We start from the raw sequence: 23570 nt of genomic DNA on the forward strand, positions 1-23570 counted from the left end.
AAGAAGAGAGGTAGTTTAGCAGTAAGCTTGAGGTGGCCTACTCTTGCGGTGATGGGCGGGCCGAACAAAGGGCAGATCGTCTGCTGGAACAATATTGGATTCCCTGCTATAAGCAACTCCCACGGGAATTCAACCGCCACACACATATGATGTGCTGGTAAATTGCATCCAGCCAGTCTTTGAAAAAGCTGGACTCAGTTTCCCTTATCTAAGAACCAGTCTCAGTCTCAGTTATATGCCTCCTCCACCTCCTTCAGTCTCTTTTCCAAGACATGGCCACTCTTCCCGCGGACTACATTCGCCTCCTCTCTTCAACCAACACGGCTTACACCCACTTTATTACTTTCATCATCCAATTTATTTAATATATGATTTCCACCCTGGGCCAATATCCTCCCAGCTGGCTCGCATTCCCTTCACAATTACTATGTAATTACTAGCCGGGAAAATCTTGTTTCCTTTACAATTTTCTTGCTCACGAATTCCATAAATAAATTCTACTTAATTTTTTTGTTTTTTTATCAAAATATTTCCGTAAAAAGAAAATACTATTTTACTTTTGTAACCACCTCTTTGTTACACTTTAAGAGGAAATTTTGTGCTTTTCTCAACGAGCTTTCCCAGAAAATAGACTCGTTTTACGGAACCCTGGGTCAATAATCTTCTGTGAGTTTTTCCAGTGAAAGTAAAGCACGATTGCCAGCATAATGAGTGAGCTTACACTTCTGGGAGTCATCCCGAACAGTCCAGCCATCACAAAGGGGAAAACTCTTCCTGTAGTGAAAATTATTCGTTCTCCCTCCAAGAAAAAAAAAAGAGGAAATTCTAAGATTTTGGGTTTCCGCTCTTAGTCAAAGAACATTCCTTGAAAACTAGTTTTCAGAACTCAGAAATTAGAACCCGCACACACGACTTAAACGAACTGAAGTTAACAGACGTTATCGACTACTTAAAAGACTACTAGACCAACGTTCAAAACTTTCACTTAATAACAAACGACTGATTTACAATTCTATACTAAAACTTGCCTGGACTGTACCTGGACGGTATTGAACTGTGGGGTTCAACGAAACGCTCCAATCTTCAACGAATTCAATCGCTTCAGTATAAAATTCTCCAACTATCGTTAACGGCTCTATTTTACGTTTCAAATCTAACCATCCACACAGACCTGGAAATTCCGTTTGTAGGTCCAGGTTGCACGAACTCGTTATAAAAATTTTCTTCAGAACTCTCATTCCAATCCTCTTGTCCGCCATTTATCATCTCATCACCATCCAGATCATCCTCCCAGACGATTAAAGTCAGCCAGTGGGCCTCGCGATTTTCTCTCTTCTGAAGAGAGTAGCTAACCCTGGAGACGACTGAGGGAGTGTTATCACTGGGTGGGTAACTTCTCCCCTCAATTATTGAGTTTGTAGTGGTGTCGGTTATTGTCCATTGTTACTAATAGCGTATGTAGCGCTGGTGTAACTTAACAAATGAATTATTTAAAAAAAAAGAAAATTGAGATGATCTCAATTCTTCCAGGTACCAAGTGAGAGATCTCTTCCAACTGAGTTGTTGAAGTTGACTTGGTCCAGTTAATCTTGGCAGTAATCCTTCTCGTATTAGTAGTAAAATCTCTCAGTGATTTAATTGTTTTATCGTGAACATATGTTGAGTAAATGCTGAAATATGCAGTACACAGTAAATTACAGTAACCATAGAAACCAACTCATCTTCAGTAGATAAAAAAAAATTATTTTTTTGATTAATTAAAGAGAAAAACATCGTTGTGACTGGCCCCCCACCTCTCCATGCAGTAATAATGGAACAAAATTGAAACAAAATACCTTAATGAAATCAACAACGTGAACATGTAGGAATCAACAAAAACAACAACCAAAAAAAAATGCGTAATGGTTTGTCCTAAGTGTGATCTACCGGAAATAGATTTCTATTGTAGTGTACGCACTTTGTTCAAGACGGTGTTGACCCGCCTGAAAGGGCCTTTACTAGTGATACTAGCATTGAGTTCAACTGCGATCGCCGTCCATTATTGGCTGGAAGTAGCGGAAATACAGAGCGCACTCTCCGCTTTAGAAGGTAACCAGTAGCAAAGGTTATTGTTTAGATCAACTCACTCTAGACTAGCTGCCATAAGTCACTTTAATTTGTAATCAGAAATTTTCCGGCCAATTGTTAATAATTGTGTATTTTGTTACAAGTTCTTCAGTAATTAATTACTTTGTTCAGCGCATCTTCTTGATGTTCACCCTGGGATACTTCATTTAAAATCCTCCAGGAGTCAGTAAGTTAAATTAACAAATAGGTTTTTCCAACATAACCTCGGATTGGTTTACAACGAGTAGTAAATATTTCAAAAATCTTTTTTATCTACTAAAAATGGTTCGAAGTACAGCATTATAAAGAGTAGTAAGAAATACTATTGCTTTCCTGGAGAGTTGTAACAGGATGTTAGCATTAATCAGATCATAGCCCGGACTTTTCTTTCTGGGAAGACATTTTGATTACGTCCATGATGTCTTTAGGAGTGAATGGCTTGGGAGGAGGTGAAAGTTGTAGTGGGATGTCCAGTTTTTTGAGAATATTTTCAGTATGTTGTAAGTCTTGTACGTCGGGATGAGGAGTGAAGACTGTAGAAAGATGTTCGGCAAAGTATTGGGCCTTCTCCTCGTCATATTTAGCCCAAGAATTGTCCGGGCGTCTTAGTGGGCGTCTAAGTTTTTCTATATTTAAGAATTCTTTTGGTTGCTGTCCACAGGGATTTGTCTTCAGTTGTGAGTGATTGCGTATAAACAGAGAATTGGTCGTTAAAGTAGTCACTTAGTTTTGTTGTCACTTCTCTAGTGAGTTGGTTAAACAGTCTTTTGTGAGAGGGATATCTGGTGCGATGCCAAAGAGCTCTTGCGCGACGTTTGCGCGTTATCAGTTCTCTCAAGTGTAGTGGTAGATTTAGAGGTAATGGTGCAGTTCTGTTGAGTGAAGTCCGTTGGATAGAATGCCAAATACTTTGCTGAATAGCGGTAGTCAAGTATGCCACGTTATCGTCTAGTTGTTGCGCAGTTTTTAAGGACACATTTTTCAGTTTTTCGTCAAGAGTTTCTCGAAATAAGTCCCAGTCAACAGTTCCGTTTATTAGGGTTTGTCTTTGTAGGGTGGAAGTTTGTTTTGGGTGAATGTCAAGGGTTAGAATGACGGGGCTATTTCCTCAGGATTCCAAAGTAGATCGAGTTAATTAATGTTCGGTCGAAAACCATCATCAGTACATGCGCAGTAGTTCGCAATCCTGGGTACTTGGACACGATAAGTGCGGGGGTATACGAAAAATGGGTTTTGAAGACCCTAAAAGCAGACGATTCGAATTTCTCTCTAGACTTCTGCACAGATAACGAATGACTTATCTACACAATGATACTGTGAAACCTGTCTGGGATATAAGGGATGAAACTTTGGGGCTCAGCCAATGCTTCCTATATCTACTGAATCCAATCCTTTCAATCAATAACGCTCCTTCTAAATCGCTGATGCTCCTCGATTTGTTTCTAAATCTACCTAGCACAGAAGATCTCCAAAGTTTTCTAAGTTTTTGAAGCTGCAAGATCACGTTTTGCCCAGCTCCAAGCAGCTTCCCAACTTGCTACATTGCTAGGAAATCCTCCAAGATGGTTGAAGCGCCGATGGCCTTGTGATCTTCTTATCGAAGTAAGTGCCAGTGCACTTAATAATGGCTCTTCTTTGGGAGTTTCACCTTTGGGTGAATTCCCTCCTCACACTAATTATGTATTTACAGGTATGTGTATCATGTTGTATCAGCTTCTTCTTCTTCTTCTTCTTCTTCTTCTTTGTCTTTCCTCTTATGCCTCTTAACCTTCGGACGAACTCTTCTCTATTATTTGCCAATCATCGGATAGATGACCTTGTCTGACCTCACTTTTGTGCCAATCGTTCGATGTAGTCTAAATAGCCCAATCTTGGTCTGCGGCCTTCTGATTTGGCCTCCATCAAGCACCTAATCTTCTCCTCTCCACTTCTCTCAGCAGACGTGGCCAAACCACCTCAACTGCCGATTCTCCAACTTGGTTACGAAGGGTTGCATCTCATAGGCTGCTCCTTATTGTTTCATTTCTAATTTTAACACGCTTAGTTTTTCCTTCGACACTGTATCAGCTTCACTTGGTGAAAAATTTGAAATTCAGGAGCTTCGATAATCTAAATTTAAATGTAAATATCAATTTATAAGATAAAAGGAAGTCTTAATATTTATCTTCAGGTTTTTTTAGGAAAATGGCGCCAGTCTTGTTTTCCTGCTGTGAAAATCACTTTAATGTTTAGTTTTAGGAAAATTTTGCCAATGAGAATTGCGATAATTACCGAAAGCTTTAGTTTTTCTCGCCATTTCCTTCGTGTAACCAAGAATACGTGACTGTTTTTTCCGTCGATAAAACTTCTTATGACGATAGATTGCCAGACTAGGGTTATCCACCTTACTGTAACACGCTATTAAGTAGTACAACGGGCTGCTAAAGTGCTTTTCAATTTTCCATTTTGTAAAGCATTTATCTGGAAAAAGTGCAGACTTAAAAGAGATACTGTTTTTCCACGTTACGGTCCATAGTTTATTGAATCTGTTGAGCGTTTGTAATGATGAAAGAGGGGTTTTTGAAAGCATTTAAATTTGCAAACGTTCTCATTGAGAGTAATTCCTTTAGTTTATTCTCCAAAAAGCTTGCTACTACCTCGGTAAGCTTGCTAAAATTTGAAGAATCTCCCTTGTATATCGGCTTAGTTATTTGTAAGACGGTTTTTCACCAGCCAAGCGGGGTAATTTTCCTGTTGTACTCAACTATTCATAAGGCAAAGGAAGTAAGAGCTTGAATAAAGTATTTAAGCTAAGTGCACAAAGTGTATAAAGTTTAAACTGTGAATAAAGAGAGCTCTTTGGCGAGTGAGTGAGAGCCAGAGATAGTTTTAAGTTCCCCAGTTTAAGTCCCCCGTGCACTTAAGGACACAGGTGTGAACTTGCATTTCTCGTGCCTTTCCTCGGCTAAGGATAGATTGTACCATAAAACTACATGTACCTGTACATTCATCCCACTCAAGTTATTACGGACCTTAAAACATACTTGTCTAAGTATTCATTCCAAAACAATTAAAGCATTTTCCCTAGCTTTTATTTTGGAACCTTTAAGTACTTTTCAGAACTTATGGGCTCAGACCATATCCTTAGGAACGAGAACTCTTCACTTGGCTCTCGACAATGCATACATCTATTTCGGAAGTAATAAGCTTGGGTACGGAAGTGCTACTTGACTGAGCCGATTTCGATCTTGAGAGTTACGCATCCTCTTGCCTCATTCACACGTTGTCCATTTCAAGTTCTACAAATTTTATTTAGAATATAGCGGAATTCTATTAAGAATACGTCTGATCAGGAAACGGGGTTTCCGGTTAAGTGCTATTTCTGTGAATGAATGGAAGGAAAATTCACAAATATCATGAAAATTGCTTTCCGGAAGTACCATTTTTGTAGTTTTTAGTGATTTTTTTTCATGAGAGGCTCAAAAAAAATCTCAAAATGTTTTTCCGGTCTAAGCTTAACATTAAACATTTGACACGATTTTGATTACTCATCAAGAAGGGAAAGTGAAAAAAAAATTGTCAACTTTAGATATTGTGTGATAATTACGTTGCCGGAAATGACGATAATTGCGGAACATCAAACAGTTTTCTTTTGTATCAACCTGAAGGCGACATTCAGGTGCATTAACTCCATTAAATAACACGACAGTATGCCTACCATATTCCGCCTCAACATAACAGCATAATGTTGTAGGGGAATTATTCTACGGGCGCAGCTGCCGTTCTGGATGATGCATTAAGTTGCTGCAAAACGCTTCCATATTCATCAAGCTGCATTAATAATCAACAGTGTACTGGATGGCATTGATATCTGTGCTATGGAAATGTAGATCTCTGCTGTGCAGCTGGAAAGCATTCCTGGAAAGCCATGGTGTCTATCAATGTGACAGCCATTAATGATGGGTAATGGGCTCCGGGCGCTGGAAATTAGAGTTGTATTGAGTAGAAGATTTGCTCATTTCCAGAATATTACTGTAAAGTATTTAGCAAAGAACTGGAGGCGTGATCTGAATTTTGACACGAGCAGTGTAGTAATGTATTTAACCAAATTTCGAAGCATCTTCACTCAGCTCTTCTTCAACATTCGTTCAGCAGTTAGCGTACTGGATTCCTACGTGGAAATCCACCGGTAATGTGTGAAATGCCCTAAACGGAGTTGGAGACCCTTTGGGGCCGATAAAAGGTCCTGCTAGCAGAAACTAGCATTCCCTAGTTCCCTTAAATTGAGTCAATCTCGAAAACTCGTCTATACTTTTGCATGCTTCTAGATTCTAGGATTATTTATCGGAAATTTTTTTATGGTAATTCGTTTTGGGGACGTTTCTCAGGATGTTAACTCTATTGTGCAAATTTAGTGTGATGTACGTATCCAAAAATATATATATATACGAGGGTGAACCAGTAAGTATTGTCCATTGGCCTACTGTGTGTAGTACATCTAAAGTAGAGTTCAATGACGTATTGGCCAACTTCATATTTCCTCTGTTCTTAAGTGACTTCCTTATTTAAAGACAGCCTACTTTAAAATTGACTATTGGTCCATCTAAAAGAGTTTTCAATGAATTCAAAAACTTGATAAACTAACACTGTTGTGTGCTCGTATAACGTTTCCTGGTAAAACAAACGTAATTTCTCATACGAAGATAAAAGGAATCCTGGAAAATGATACACCGCGTTGGAAAGCCCACATTAGACAAGGGAACTTTTACTAGAAAAGTGGCCAGCACCCAGGTCGGATAATGATCACATAAGGGCCTAAAGAGTTTTCTTCAAAAATTTCGATTACTTTTATTTTTCCATCATTCGGTGGAAGATTGAGGCTGTTTGGAGAATAACTTATAACTTCGAAATGGTGTCCATTTTTAGAAAATTTATCTGTTTTTCTAACCGTGTCATCCGGAATCGAATTCGGACTAAAACTTTCTGAGTAATAACATTTTTCAATTTGTAATTTTTGATTTTTGGTTTGTATATAATTGTATTCTATTAATCTGTATCTTAACACCACCATGCTCCTTTGTGTGGGGTGGACTACCCCTATAACAAATAAATAAATTGAATTGAATTGAATAACATTTTTATTGGAAAAAAAGTAATGATTTTAGAAAAAAAATTTAAAGTGACGTCACTCAAGAACAGTGGAAAATATGAAGCTGGCCAATACGTCATTGAACTCCACTTTAGATGTACTACAACACAGTAGGCCTATGGACAATACTTACTGGTTCACTGTCTATATTAAATAACGCTATCGAGGATATGTAGTGAGACAAAGTCTTGTGAGTTGTCACTCTAGAATTTTTTTTGCTCCCCTATGGATGACAAAAATCCAAATGACAGCAAAAAAAAAGTCGAGTCAGCTGGTTGAAAAGCATGGCCAGTTTGATAATAGAGCTGACCTGGGCAGGTTCCGTTAGTGTATGAAACTTTCGCCATTGTCATCTGGTACTACTAGCACCTCTTGTAATACAGGCTGCCCATCATTGTGAAGGTGGTTGGCCACACTGCCAACATACACTCTCTTATTTCAACTAAACTTCCTGCAAAAAAAAGAGATAGGTTATATTACATGAACTATAGACTGACAGACAAATGTAAAAATTAAAAAAAAAAGAAAAAAAAAAAGTCTTTAACCCAAAGCTTTTACAGGTAGGATATGGACTAACTCGCAGTCCATTGCTGCCAACCTTGTCCACTCAGAGCCCGGATTTGCGCCGAGTGGCAACCAGCCCAGCTCGTGTCCAGAGTACTTGACCTCGCCTTCTAGAGTGGATATCTGTTCTGGACACTCCTGGTGGCACCAGTGGAGATGTATATGACATCCTCCAGCAAAGAGGGGAAGTTCAGCTAGTTTAGTTAGTTGTAGGTTTTCCAACTAGAGCGCGTCTAAACCCAAACAGTGTTGTTGTCTGTTGGCTTTCACAAGCGGACTGTGGGGGGGTAGCTTTCATTTATACAACAACACCCACTTTGTCACCCCTGCGTTATTTGTTGTTATTTCCTTTTAAAATAGTCTGTGGAAGAACTGCTTATTTTTAAAGTATGTTTTGCTAATTGTTTCTACATAGTTGGACTTAAAGCCTACCTAAAAAGAAATAGGCATTACTTTACCTTCTACAGTTACTAGCTACAACTAGCTACAGTTTTTCAGGCTGGGCTAGCTGCAATTAGGTTCTGCGCTACCGCGATTAAAGGGCGAGGAATGATTAATTCCAAGGTCGTAATTTTCTCGGATAGTCAGGCTGCTTTACGGGCAATTAGTTCCTACCAGATCAACTCAAGGCTGGTTTGGGACTGGTCTGGTTGCCCTGAAGGAAATTAGTGACCAAAATAAGGTCCTGGTCATTCAGGATGTAGGAAACAAAGGAAACGAAGCGGCAGATTTATTGGCCCGGGAAGGCTCTGCGGGACACTTCGCAGAGCCCTGTTTTGGGGTTCCGAAGTGTGTTACGGCTGCGACCATTAACTTATGGGTGCAGAGTAGGTCTCAGGAGTGGTGTCTTGCCACCACTGGGCAGAGACAGGCGAAGGAGTTTATTAAAGGCTATTCGTCGAGGCTGACTGCAGTATTAATCCGTCAAGTCCTGCGTGGGGCTATAAGGATAATTGTAGGCTTATTAAGTGGGCCTAACTGCGGGCTCAGAAAACATATGCATCGCATGGGCACCTGGCAGATGATAGCCTCTGTAGGTTCTGCCAGGAAGAGGTGGAAACGGCACTGCACGTGTTGTGTCAATGTGAGGGGCTCGTGTGGTTAAGGATGTTACTTCTCGGTGGAGGAAAAAGCAAGGCCTGTGAGCTTTACCCAAGAGCCGCTCTCCAGCATCAAGAGTCTGATTAAAAGGACAGGTCTGGAGGGTGAGCTTTAAAGTGAGGGGAGCCACAATAGATCCAAAGGGGTCGCAGTGGCGTAGGCCTTTAGGCCGTCCTAGTCTAATCTAATCTAATTACTTTCTTACAATTAATAGAACTGCATTAGTGCAATGACTATACAATATTCAAGTGAAATCGTTTGGAGAAACGAGAGAATGTAAATCAGTTTAAGAAAGATGTCTAGACAGAGAAAACATGAAAACCCAATGCGATAAACTTTATCAAATTTTCCACAAGCATGTAAGAAATAGTCCCATCATTTTCATAGACCCTTAAACTCTACTTGAAGGAGGCAAGATAATTTGGGAAATTCCTTACTCCTTAAATCATGTAAGCCATAAGGATAGGGAGGATAGAGAAAATTATGTTAAGTTTTCCTCGAATATATTTTTTTGGGGGGGGAGGGCAGTGATTTATTGGTGAAAAGTGCACCTTTCGCTTTTCTTTTATTATTTTCCGGGGCTTTTTACCGTGCTATATGTTTCATGTTCTCCTTGTGTGGCGTATTAATATCGTGAAAACTCCTCCATTCCTCTCTAACCACAGCTTTTCTTTTTACTTTTCCTCTTTTAAAAGCTAAACATTGTAGCTCTTTTTTCCAAACAATTTTTTGTTTTTTTTTGTAACACAAATTGACTTCCTTTACAGAAAACACGTTTATTTTGTAACAAGTTGATGGGTGCACGTGTGTAACAGTAATTGATTGCTTTCTAGCTCTATCGGGATTTCTTAGGTGAACAGGTAGGGAGCAAAACAGGCGATATTAAGGCTACTAGGATAGACCATGAACGTTTTCACCTATTAATCGGATCTAGTATTGAGAATTGAGATCGAATTTAATAAAAAAAAATCGACAGATTTTTAATAAAATTTATTAATTATGGGGGGGAAGTCGACTGCGACTAGGTAAGTCCGTCGATGCGCTGTTTGTGAAGTTATCACCGAACTAAATACATTCTTTATTGTTTTTTTTTTAATCTGATGGTCGTCTGTTAGTCTACAATGTACGTCAAGAATGCTAGGACGGAACTCATAGCTTTGTGAAGTCCTAAATAGCTGCAACCGGAAGTAAGTTCAGATTGTGACTTACTAAACACTGCACATATGTATCTCTTTCATTATCTTCTACACAAATTAATAGTATTTGAATTCACTTTTATCATGTCGAATGTGGGTGTTTCATTCCATGTATTCAATCGATCATTTAGAAATGAAACTACGATAAATGGAATGGTTAAATAAGATTGAATATATCGATAAGCGAGGACATTCGATCAGTTTTATTAATGTATATCCAGATTATAATCTCTCTCTCTGCCAAAAATATAAAAGTTGATGTAAGTCTCGTAAAGAGGAGGAGTGAAGAGGGAGCTTGGCTCATATTGGGATCCCAGCCGCCTCCAGCGTAGTTACTATTCACATCGCAGGACGTTCTGGGACACATAAAAAGAGAAGACCGGACCCGACGAGGGATGATGAAGGGACGGACGATGTATGCCCAGAGGGGACGGGCAATCTCCCGTCCGAAAGGAGGAGATATGGACCATTTGTGGGTACGAGAGACGTATTTTTGAACGGCCTTCCCACATTTGGGTTGGATTGTTCCCGGTCATATCGCAGTCCGTTTTATCTCAATGGACCCCCCCCCCACTCAATTTATTTTCATTGCCCTCTTTTTATACGCCTCTCTCCCCTGTATTCCCTCTCTATCCCGATGGGATTTTCCCCATTTGGGGTCCAACTTTTCCTATCTATAGAACGATATCTTTCTTAATTACTTTTCCATTGTATAACTAACTTCTTGTATAAAGAGAGTTCCTGCACTCCAGGGAGTTTACAATTTTAAAAATTGATGAGATTTTCTCTTACCAGGTTTGCGGAAATAAATCCTAATTTTCCCGATGGAAATTTAGCAACAAAATAGTTCAAATGATTTTCTCCAAACTTCCTATTTACTTTAAATGCAGATCGTTCCATAACTTTTATTGATAATAATTTGTTTATAAAAAATAGTTTAGTGCAGTTCTGCAGAAATGGAAAGGGCAACCCTCTAAAGCATTGTTTAGGTAGGAGGCCGTTTGGTTTTGCAGATCGTAGAGTTGATATGTTTAGGAAATTAGGAGTTCGAATTTAATGTACTGAGAGAGAGTCGTGTGAGTGTGAGCAGCAGATTGTTTTTATATGCTTCCTGTAATGTTGTACATCCGGCAAAATGTGTCATACGTCATTGCCTTAGCAAGAAGGGAGTAGCCCACTAGTAATCCGCATCCACTTGCAGATAGAGAAAAGTCAGCCAAAACTGGCGCTCTCTGAAGGGATTAAAAGGAGATTGAAGGGTCAAAGGATACGCTCAGTTTTAGGTCAGTTAGTCGTGAATGGTCCAGTCTGAGTGTTGCCCTCAAAAATGTTCACCCCGGAACAAGAAGTATAGGAGTACTTCTAGATGTGTTCCTGCATTTTTAGCCTACTCAAGAACCATAAAAAACTTTTAATGGCACGGCCGAACAAATTTGAACATTCTCAGAGCTTCCGCCCTTCAGTATGCTACTCACGGGCACATCCTCTTTGGCAGATCAAATTATAAAAATAATTTTCAGGTATAGTTCACAGGGGAGAGGGTCTTTAAAACTTCTTTAAGACTTCCGGTGGAAATTTTCAAATACGGCCTTCTCAAGGAAGGGATCAGCTAAGTGGGTTCGAATCCAGCTGCTGGCCCCTAGATTTTCTCTTTCTAGGGGCTTCTTACAGCTCACTATCCGATTATGGACAGGATTTATATAATAATGAGTGAATGCGGTCTAGAAACTGTGTATAGCTCCGGGCGCCATTGACTGTAGATGTTGAAGCGTCTTAAAATGCAATTAAAGAAAAAAAAAATATTGCCCATTTACAATACTCTGTTTTACGAAGAGCAATAAGATAATTAAAAGTTACAGATTTCTCTAACACCAACAAGGACTAAATCTTCTCAAGATATTAATGGTAAGGGATTTTAGAAACAACGCGAAACATTTGTAAAAATTATAAAACTTGTTTACACCTCCAATTTGTTCTCGTTGAACCCGTTAATCTAATGGATTACTCTGCATGGAACAAAAATAAGCACACATAGATTCACCCTGTCACATTTCTAAAAATTAATGACTTTAAATGCTTGAAAGGGTTGGTGACTTGGGGGAAAAAATGAAGCCACAGTTACAGACTAATTTTTTTAATCTTCGGGTAAATTGATGAGGTAGAGTCAAGATGAACCGGGATGTGAAAAATGGTTTAGTTCTCTTCATTCAGACATAGCGTAAAGCAAGATAGAGTTAGTCCCATCAGTGCTGGAGGTCATCAAGGTTGTGATGCTGCAACTGATGGGATGCATTATTAAAACTTCATGAGATTTTTATGACTTCTGAAAGAACATTTCTTTTGGGGGTTTCAAAATGGCGAGCTTTTCAGCGCTAGGAACTAATTCGGCTTGAAAGACTCTATTGCTGGAATCACTTCTAAGTAAGTAAAGTAATCGCCTATTTTTTCAGGCGGGGCTTAACGTCCAACTACCAATTAGGTGTCGTGGACGGAGGCGACTAGCAAACATACTTTACTGTAAATTTCTTTTATTAACCATTAAATAAAATCGAAGGCCTAAGACCGGGAATCGAATCCAGTACCACAATACATATTAGCTTTGCAGGTCTAGCCTCTTAGCCGCTCGGCTACCGTGGCACCTCACTACTAAGTATAGACATCCAGCTACGAACAGTTCCACATAAACAGTGGTCCTTAAGTTCATTAGAAGAACCATCTCTCTAGGCTTAAGTTTGAGGTATCGTATTCCGTTTGAACCGGATGTACGATCGAAGGCATGAACAAGTTTTTTGAAATTCTGTACTTCCTCTTACTGTACTTGGCAACAAATTTCCCATTACTTTTCACCGAAAATATTCGCTTTGAAGTCTCCTGCGAACAAAGTAGCGGTTTTACAAATTGGTCTGTATGTTGGTCCTTGTCCATGGCGTATGTCCGCAGCACATAAATAAAGTTAAAAAAATAAAGTTTCCTGTAAAGTACATTTCTGGTAAGGAATATGGACACCACGTATTAAATATTAATAAGGATGTAATATATAACTAAAATTACAAATTGGAGATGGAAAACGGCAGGAAGTTATATCTGGATTAGATGGCACTGGTTTTGAAAGCTTGTTGTGGGTAAGTTTTTGGCGCCATTGTGGGTGTTGTTTTTATTGTTAGGCTGGGACACCCATAGGGATGCCTAGATCCTGAAGAAGTGGCTACTCCACTTCCTTGCGGGGAAAGCGTTGTTCTTATGTATAAGATGTTGTTCTTAATAAAATTAGTTTTTTTTAACGTTCCTTTTTCTTTTTTTTAAATTAATATTTTTGTGTTCGTATGTCCTGTTGCTGATGATGGAAAATTTTGAATAAAACTTGCCTTCAAACATCCAGAAGCCCGACGAGAAGAACTTTTTGCCACTTGTAAATTACGAAGACAATTGATGAAATATAAAGAAAATTTTGGTAACAGGAAATGGTCATATAGCTCGATGCCACCATCACGTCTACAAGAAAACCAGAAACGTCATGAACTACAGCAAGAGCACCAGCAAGATTGCAATCAAAGTGTATCATCATCATATTTACGTCAAGCGCAACGATCACAAAAACAACAATATTCTGAGAATGTTGCCTTCTCTTCGGAAGTAAGTCAGCGAAAGTTGTGCCAAGAGATGAAGTGTTTGTTGGAGAAAGAAAAGCGCTCTTCGGCGGAAGTAGAATGTTTGGCTAAAGAGTTGGACGAACTGCGGGAGAAAATTCAGCAGACCTATCTGGAAAGTAATGAGTATGTGCGGATGATGCGCTTGTGGGCCAATTCGCATCATGACCCCTTCTGAGATTTGGTATTTGGCTGCCCGGAAGTGTCTCGTTTTGTAAATGTGTGTTTGTGTGTGTAAAAACAAGTGTATTTGTTTTATTGTATGTGCAGTCTTCTTTGTTTTTGTAAAAATAAAATTGTCCTAATTGCAATACGCTTTTCCTTCCGGTACACTAAATGCTACGTACTTCCGCCTACCGCAGCCGACTATAAGCTGATACCCTGGAACGGAAATGAAACAAGACAGCTCTTCCCCTATTGTAGACCGCAGCAGCTGTAACCAGCAAACGAATTATTATAATGGTCCTTTAGGACAGCTGTATAAGGGTTGATCTTCGAAAATTGCACGAAAGAGCGTAACGTTGAAAATCACCAAAATTTGACCATTTTTTCCCTCTTTTCCTATAAAGTTAAAATTCCCAAATTTCCTTTAAAATAGAAAACATATCCCCCTTTTAAAATTGTGTTAGTTTTTCGCAACAACGCAGATTAGTTTTTGAGAAAAACTATGCCAAAAACGGCATTTCCAAAAAAAAAAATAGTTTTTCATAGTCTTCATTTCTTTTTTGGAATGTTGTAAGTAATCTTTTCTTACATCGAGGTTTCGGCAAATTTATCGCCAGCTTCAAGTTAAAATAAGTTTCTCTTGTCTGTTGTATTATACGTCTGTAACGGCGATATTCCAGCGCTCTTTGAATGAGTTGAATAATGCGCTTCTCTCCGATATGTTTCCAGTATGTCGTCCTCTCTTCAAATTTATCCCCAAATTTCGCCAGAAAATTAGAATTACTACCTAATAATATGTATGTGTAAAAATAGCTTTACAAGTTTTTCAAATCATGCCCTCCTACGAATAAACAAAGCCACGAACCACGGAACTGCGAAACACGAACGAAGCCTGGTCGTTCAAGAATTACAACAAAGGCTGTCGCTTTTTGCAGCCTCCTGCTATTGCTCAGTTAGTGTTTGAATTGGACAAACAATTATTTTTTTTGTATTTCGGTCAAGAAATTGAAAAACTTATTTGCTTTTACTCGGCTAAATTGAAATTTTAAATGGAATCCTTCAACAGCAAAGCTCTTCAATTTTTTATGACCATTAAACAAATAAATCCTATATTTATTGAATGTTAACGCCGGCTACAGTCCACCTAAATGAAATAACCACGCTAGGCTACCGGATACAGTAGAAGCTACAGTTTTCCAGGCAGAGCTAGCTGCAATTAGGTTCTGCGCTACCGAGATTAGTGGGCGAGGAATTATGAATTCTAAGGTCTTAATTTTCTCGGACAGTCTGGCTGCTCTACGAGCTATTAGTTCCTACCAGGTCAACTCAAGGCTGGTTTGGGACTATCTGGGTGCCCTGAAGGAAATTAGTGAACAAAATAAGGTCCTGGTCATTCAGGATGTAGGAAACAAAGGAAACGAAGCGGCAGATTTATTGGCCCGGGAAGGCTCTGCGGGACACTTCGCAGAGCCCTGTTTTGGGGTTCCGAAGTGTGTTAAAACTGCGACCATTAACTTATGGATGCAGAGTAGGTTCAGGAGTGGTGGCTTGCCATCACTGGGGCAGAAACAGGCGAAGGAGTTTATTAAAGGCTATTCGCCGAGGCTGATTGCAGAATTAATCCGTCAAGGCCGCGTGGGGCTATAAGGATGATTGAGGCCTATTAACTGGGCCACTGCAGGCTCAGAAAACACATGCATCGTATGGGCACCTGGCGGATGATAGCCTTTGTCAGGAAGAGGAGGAAACGGCACTCTGCACGTGTTGTGTCTGTGTGAGGGGCTTGTCCTAGCTAAGGATGTTACTTCTCGGGGGAGGAAAAACCAAGGCCTGAGAGCTTTACCCAAGAGTCGCTCTCTAGCATTAAGAGTCTGATTATACGGACGGGTATGGAGGGCGACCTCTAGAGAAGGGGAACCACAATAGATCCACAGGGGTCGCAGTGGCGTAGGCCTTGAGGCCGCCCTAGTCTAATCTAATCTAGGCTACCGGATACGATATATATAAGTTTGACTTTAGCTGAACTTTTGCCACATCTCGTATGACGCTTCGTCGGCTCTCAGCTGGTTTGATGATGAAGATGATGCTCTCTTCCGCTTCCGATTAGGAATATAATGGCCGTACATCCTTTACTTTAATCAGCCCAGATTACTGAAGAACTAGCATTGTCAAAGACGATGAAACAAATACTTTGTAATGTTTTGCTGTTTTTCTTTCTAAAGAACAATTAATTTTTAAGAAAACACATACAAAATGTCCTCTATATCCGTACTAAGTAATAAAATATACAAGTTAACTATATTGTATAGCAATAAATACACCAATATACTGGTACCCAGCTTACAGGTACCAAAAGAGATATAAGTTGAGGTAGATAATAAATTAATTTGGTCCTAAAAGGGCGATAAAGTTAAAGGTTTTATGAAGTTTTTAAAGCAGAAGTAGTGAGAGAAGGGGGGAAAAGAAGAAGATTTTATTGCTGCGAGAGGTTATGCGACGTATTTCAGAGGCAATGCGTATTGGATGCTGTGCCCTGGACCGGCAATCTATATATACACCCAGTTTTATTGCCTTGTTACCTCTTTACTTATTATTAAAGTTGCCATCGGGAAAACTCGAGTTATTCGCCATCCTTGTCAGCTTTTTCTTGATAAAGCTTTTGATCAGACTCCCCAATGTTGTACTTCTAACTCGGGTTTATGAGATGTTCTCTTAGGGCCTATCTGTTTTTGTTTTTTTTTTTTTTAAACAAGATCGTTAACAATTTACGAGTTTTCTAAACTTTGAAAGGAAATCATGAAATTGGTACTCATCGAAATTTTGATTCTTTGATTTCCTTCATTTCATCCAGATCTTCTTCTTCTTCTTATTCGTATTTTCACTCCAAACTAGCCCTTCCGGTGCCTCTGTCCAGGTCATCCTTGCCGTCCCCTGAACTTTTTACGGGTCCACATTTTAAAGTATTCCACAGGATTATTATTATTCGTCCTTTTAGAAGTCCTGAAATCCCTGAAGATCCTTGCAGCCATTCCAGAGAAAAACAGAATACTCAGTTCTTGTACCGCCAATTCATGAAACTTGGTGTTTCCCCAGTAAATTTCTGTTATGCTCAGCCAACAGGTTGCAGGTTATACCTTCTCCTGGGTGAGTAGTGGTGTTCAGAAAAATCAGGATGTTGTTCCCAGTTTCTTGAGACGCTTCCAGTGAGCCAGGATGGTTTACCAGGGTCAAAGTGGTGAATACCTTTTCCAGAACCTTCCGAAACTTTCTTAAATCTGGGTGCGGAACATTGGAATAACTGGGGCAAAGTGATTTGAAGAGAGTTGCATTGGGGATACCAGGGTGTCGTTACCTCTGTCTAGACGGTTCCTCTCTCTCTCTCTTCTTAGAACTCTCTTAGGAAAGCTCGATGCTTTTAATTATGAGAAGCCATGTTCAGAACATTTGGAGAGTTGCCACCGTTGAGCCAACAGCTTTCTGGTAAGTTCGGTTAGTTGCCAGGAGTTGGAAGGGAATACACCTTCCTTAAATGCACTTGGCGAAAAATTTGTAGTTCGGATTGAATCTTGAGAATGGAATCTAAAGGAAGATATGTAAGCATCCATAGTAGATGTTCCCCCTCTAAAGGAAGATATGTAAGCATCCATAGTAGATGTTCCCCCTCTAAAGGAAGATATGTAAGCATCCATAGTAGATGTTCCCCCTCTAAAGGAAGATATGTAAGCATCCATAGTAGATGTTCCCCCTCTAAAGGAAGATATGTAAGCATCCATAGTAGATGTTCCCCCTCTAAAGGAAGATATGTAAGCATCCATAGTAGATGTTCCCCCTCTAAAGGAAGATATGTAAGCATCCATAGTAGATGTTCCCCCTCTAAAGGAAGATATGTAAGCATCCATAGTAGATGTTCCCCCTCTAAAGGAAGATATGTAAGCATCCATAGTAGATGTTCCCCCTCTAAAGGAAGATATGTAAGCATCCATAGTAGATGTTCCCCCTCTAAAGGAAGATATGTAAGCATCCATAGTAGATGTTCCCCCTCTAAAGGAAGATATGTAAGCATCCATAGTAGATGTTCCCCCTCTAAAGGAAGATATGTAAGCATCCATAGTAGATGTTCCCCCTCTAAAGGAAGATATGTAAGCATCCATAGTAGATGTTCCCCCTCTAAAGGAAGATATGTAAGCATCCATAGTAGATGTTCCCCCTCTAAAGGAAGATATGTAAGCATCCATAGTAGATGTTCCCCCTCTAAAGGAAGATATGTAAGCATCCATAGTAGATGTTCCCCCTCTAAAGGAAGATATGTAAGCATCCATAGTAGATGTTCCCCCTCTAAAGGAATGAAGATGCTAGTAACCATTCCAACTCTATAGTTCCTACTGTCAGGCAAGTTTGTTTAAAACTTAATTCACGCGAAGACCAACTTATACTTGGTAAAGGCAGATGATAGAATTATGGAGTACCATGTAAAAGCGTTATTAAGTACCACTTGGAAAGCATTCTATCGTTATTGATTTGGGTTGGTTTACCCAAACGGGCCAGAGGCCCTATGATCCACAAGAGGGACCCATGGTCACTTGTACGAGGGGGTACCCAAAAAAAACCGGAATTATTTTTTAAAAGCTATTTATTTACAAATTTTTTACAGAACAACCTTATCCCCTTCAAAATACTCTCCATTACAACTAATACATTTGTCCCATCGGTGCTTCCACTGTTCGAAACATTTTTTGTAGTCATCTTTAGAAATGGCTGACAGCTCCTTCTTCGTTTTTTTCTTGACCTCTTCAATGTTGTCAAATCGGTGACCTTTCATGCCCTTTTTCATGCGTGGAAATAAGAAAAAGTCGCACGGAGCCAGGTCAGGCGGGTAAGGTGCGTGGGGCAGCGGAACCATGCCATTTTTAGCCAAAAACTGTGTAACAGAGATGGCTGTGTGTGCAGGTGCATTGTCGTGGTGGAAGAACCAGTCTCCTGTTTGCCACAAATCGGGTCTTTTTTGGCGAACACTATTGCGCAATCTTTTCAAAACTTCCAAATACAAGGTTTGATTGACGGTCTGACCTGGGGGGACAATCTCTGAATGGACTACGCCTTTGGCATCAAAAAAGCAAATCAGCATTGTTTTGATGTTTGACTTGACTTGACGACATTTTTTTGGTCGGGGTGAAGATGACGTCTTCCATTGGTTCGACTGTTGCTTTGTTTCTGGGTCATAACCATAGCACCATGACTCATCACCAATAATGACCTTTGACAGAAAGTCTGGATCAGTTTCAAGCTGTTGTTTCAAAGCACGACATGTTTCAACTCGATGTTCTTTTTGATTGTCAGTCAGAACTCGAGGAACAAACTTGGCAGCAACCCTTTTCATCCCCTAATCTTCCGTTAAAATTCGCTGAACCGAGCTCCAAGATAACCCACTACTCTCTGACAGTTGATCAATTGTCTGTCGACGGTCTGTGAACACCAGCTCTCGAATTTTTTCAACATTTTCGTCGATTCGGGCAGTTGATGGACGTCCAGAACAAGGTTTGTCATCAATCGACATGTCGCCATTTTTAAACCGAGTAAACCACTCGTTTACTTGAGTTTTTCCCATAGCGTCATCTTTGTAAGCTGTTTTCAACATTAAAACACTTTCAGCAGCATTTTTGCCGAGTAGAAAACAAAATTTCGGAGCTGCACGTTGTTCACTTAAACTTGCCATCATAAAAAACGAAAAAAGAACAAAACAGCGCTGGTAAAAACAATCACTGCAGATGAACAGAACAAGCCAGGCAGACAACACAGGCAGGACTGAACTGGCAAGGAATTGCGCTATACACGTCTAGCGGCAGAAATGCGTACTACATAAGCTCCATGCGCGGCAACGCAATTCCGGTTATTTTTGGGTACCCCCTCGTAGGTCCCTTTACTACATTTCCAATAAAGAGGTTTACTGGAAACCCCCCGTTGAATTCAAAGAGATAAGAACTGCTGTATTAGTTGTACACAAAATACCATCAGGAACTGTCCAGTTAAGATGGGATATCTTTTGAGCGACATTTAGCTACTCCTCTGCCGGACTGGGAGGAGAGGGATCGCTCGGATTTCAATGGCCGCTCATAGGACTATAGATTACACTGGGATCTACCCTATTAGGAAGCTGCCTACCTCAGCCATTATAAGATCGGTTTTACAGGACTTGCAATGCTATTTTTTATAAATGAAGCTTAGGCTGTTCATCCAAAAAATTTTGAACTTTTTTTTTGGTAACGGGAGTTACTGCATCCCGACCAAAGTGATCTACTGAACCCCGCCCCACAGTAAGATTAGATCCATCCGAGTGGAATATGTTAACAGCGTTAAGCGTATCACCGTTCTAGCGTTATCGATCTGGACAATAAAGTCTGGGTATTGATCTCCAGGTAATGGGGAGCAGTTCTAGGAAAAGCTGGGATAACCATTCCCAGAACTGCTCCTCCTTTCCCCGTTTACAGCTCCCGGCAACTTCCCAGGCTTGAGAAAGAGCGTAGAACCGACATAAAGGTTCCAGCATTCTCTTGTCATAAAATGAAATAGTTTTTTTTTGTTTTCACAAACTACAAACCCTTCATGCGAGCGTTGTATTTACAAACCTTAACTAGTAAAAATAAAATCAGCAATTTCAGGCTGAAATAGTTATCCATATTGGAAGAATAACTTGCAAGTCTTTTATCCCTCTCAGCGGATTTGTTATACTCATCGAGGAAATCTCATTCATTCATTTGCTCAACAGGAACTGAGACTAAGGAAGTGAAAATATTAGTTAATGAACTGAAAACCTGCCATGCCTAAGTGTGATGGCAGAGAACTAAAGGCAAAGGGAAAAATCTTGCATTTATAAATCCATAAAAGGGAAAATCTTAAAAAAGAAATTTTCCCTTGAGACAGGAGGAAGTAGGGGGAGACAAAGAATCCATTTACGGCATTCAATTGAAAACCTAATAGGAACTCATCCCTTACTCACAGTCTACGTCATAACTGGCGGGTCGGAGTGGGGGAAACCAGTTAACATTCGTGCGTGACGTCGCCGGAGGGCTTTAATGGCCCCGCTTCAAGATACGAATAAAATTTTCTAAAGTTCAAAGCTTTATTTTATTATTTTCTGCTTTAGAACTGCCGCGGACTAGAAACTTCATCTTCTCAGCTTTATCTCAATTCTGCTTGGGGCGTTTTCCATTTTGTTTAAAGTATGCTGTTACTTTTTTCCCATTTTTTAATTGGAATTTATGTATTTCTCTTGTTACAATATTTCCAGCTATTTAAATCGCTCAGATAAGTTTCAACAAGCAAGAATCGTCTAAACCTTTTATTGGGAAAAAATAATATTTCTCCAAAGTGGAGCTCAGAAAGATGGATGTGATCAAGGTAGCATTTCTCTGGGATATCTCCCAGAATTTACAGACTGAGCTGTTACAGACCAGTAAGAGGATCATGCCTTGCAAATGATGTCACGTTCACCAAGCTTGTGTCGGGTCTAACATGCGGGAAGAACAGGTGACTTCAATGCGTCTTCTGAGGAAGTCTGAGATAATTGTTCGGAACAGTTTTGCAAACCTCTTTATTTACTAGTTGTTGAAGGTGGAATCACAATAGATGTTAAAAGAAAGGTCGCAGGGCGGAGTATCGCCCCGTTGACAAACAAAACTGAAAAAAACCCTTCCCCCCATTCTAGAATACCTCAGGGAGAGGCCGCTGTAAGTTGAGTTGATCCCCTAGTGGAGGATCAATGTAGACCTCTTTTGATCCCCTTTAAGGAAATTAACAAACTAAGAAAATTTAATGTATATTTCCTCAATTTCCCCAAGACCATCATTACATAAAGAGTTATTCCAGAGTTCTGTCTTAGCCGACTTATTAGGCTGCCTACAAGATAATAGGCCAAATTTTCTATAATTATTAGGTAACAAGCATTGTCGGCGTTCATTGGCGGGAGCCAGATGTAATTACTTTAACGCCCTTAGCTAAGCTGTGCCTGTAATAATACCGGGTGAACGAACCTGAATCCCTGTAATACATGCCATGTATCCCACGTTAAAGTGGAATTGCCGCAGGCTCCCTATTTTACCCGTAGTAAATTCCCCTGTCTAGCTAACTCATCAGATTAATATAATGTAACAATAAACTGTTTATTCATTAATGGTTTAATTACAGTTACACTAGATAGAGTGCGCATGTTCTGTACAAGGGTTGTTAAATGAATAATGTTTGATTAAATATTGTAACAAATATGGAAAAGATAAACTATCTATCTCTTAATATGATCTAGCTGGATATCCCTGACAGCTCAAATCTTTGTTTCTAAGTTTTCACACAGGATTTGGGATTTGGGATTCCCTAATTAAATAAACAAAATCTGGAGCCAAATAGTTATAAGACATTCCTTTAAGATAATTTTCTAGATCTTAACATTCATAAATTTTTTCCAAAACATAGAATCTGAAAACATATTTAGTGCTTACTAACACTACTTCAGGGGAAATCTATGCTCATCCTCAACTCAGATTTCCCTCAAGAAAAACCGCTGCAGCCATTTCCGTTGGGGGGCGCAATGAAAAATCTAGTTAGTGCAGCGATACTCCTGGTTAAGCAATTTCATTCGCTAAGTACGATACAGTTGGGTTTCCTGGAAGAATCAAATCGAAATATGGAGTTTCAGCTTCCTGTGATTTTGGGTTTCGAAACATTTTGTACTCACTCAAGCACAGACAAACTATTTTCAAAAAAAAAAAAATCACTGTCGTTTCTATAAAACTTCCAAAAGGGTTATTTCCGGTCGCAATAGTTACCTTACCCACAGTGAAGTAACATTTGGCTTTCAATATGTAAGACGGTTTTCGAAACAGATTTTATTATTCTGTAAAGAATAATTAAATTACTAGTTTATATTTCACCGTCGTTAAACACTTTAAAACACTGTAACGTAAACACTCTCAAATGATGCTAAACTTTCTTAGACTATAACCTAACATTCAGGCTGTGTGGCGTTGTCGTCAGCCCCCTCTGATGGCAGTTTTACAAATATTAATATTTACTCTCTGTAACCACAGTTAAGAAATTGTTCAAAGACTTATGACGCTCTTAGAACTCTGATGAAGTGAATCCCCTGGAGTAAAAGTTCGAAGCCTACCACACTTTACGCTGGAGCTCTAATAAATCCGTTTAGCCACCGGTTGGTATATAACAGGAAACTTGGAAAATACGTTTCTACTCAATCGCCCTTCCGGCGGACTGACGTACTTCGTAATTCGTAATTTTGGTTAGACATTTCTTACTCTCACAAGTATCAGGTGCTTGAATGGTAAAAATTCAAACATTAACCACAACATTTTTTTTCTTGTTAATTTTAACGTGGCCTAAATATAATAGGTATATTAATATTGTTTGTAAAATTAAAGTTTTAACTTTTCTACATTAGTTGGTAAAAAGTTATAACTTAAATGAAATGGCTATTTACGTAAATATATTTACCCAAAATTTAAGCTTTAAAAAATTATATAATTTTTGAGGGCGATTCAAACCTTGAAGGGGGCTACTTTAGGGCAGACCATACCAATTGGCATCGTTCAATTGGTTATGCTAGTTTAGGGATCATTCAAAAAAACAAAGTACTTATTTATTTTATTTTTTTAATAT

At 39.4% G+C, this 23570-nt stretch overlaps 2 protein-coding genes across 2 annotated transcripts in view; both read left to right on the plus strand.

The window, feature by feature from the left end:
- Octbeta2R (Octopamine beta2 receptor) overlaps positions 1-23570 on the plus strand; it is a 275176-nt gene that overhangs the window by 178930 nt on the left and 72676 nt on the right. The window lies entirely within an intron of this gene.
- Positions 1692-14053, plus strand: LOC141447604 (uncharacterized). The gene is made up of 2 exons (XM_074115315.1): positions 1692-2088; positions 13475-14053. The coding sequence occupies exons 1-2, from the start codon at positions 1902-1904 to the stop codon at positions 13918-13920; spliced, it is 633 nt and encodes a 210-aa protein (XP_073971416.1). The 5' UTR covers positions 1692-1901; the 3' UTR covers positions 13921-14053.

The sequence above is a fragment of the Rhodnius prolixus genome, unplaced genomic scaffold, assembly GCF_049639745.1.
Source record: "Rhodnius prolixus isolate KJV_2025 unplaced genomic scaffold, Rpr scaffold_7, whole genome shotgun sequence".
Lineage (NCBI taxonomy): Eukaryota > Metazoa > Arthropoda > Insecta > Hemiptera > Reduviidae > Rhodnius > Rhodnius prolixus.

Excerpts from the sequence above, each read along its gene's own strand:
- LOC141447604 (XM_074115315.1), top strand. The coding sequence starts at position 1,902 with ATGGTTTGTCCTAAGTGTGATCTACCGGAAATAGATTTCTATTGTAGT. Across the intron at positions 2,089-13,474 it reads CGCACTCTCCGCTTTAGAAG|AAGCCCGACGAGAAGAACTT; the intron begins GTAACCAGTAGC and ends TCAAACATCCAG.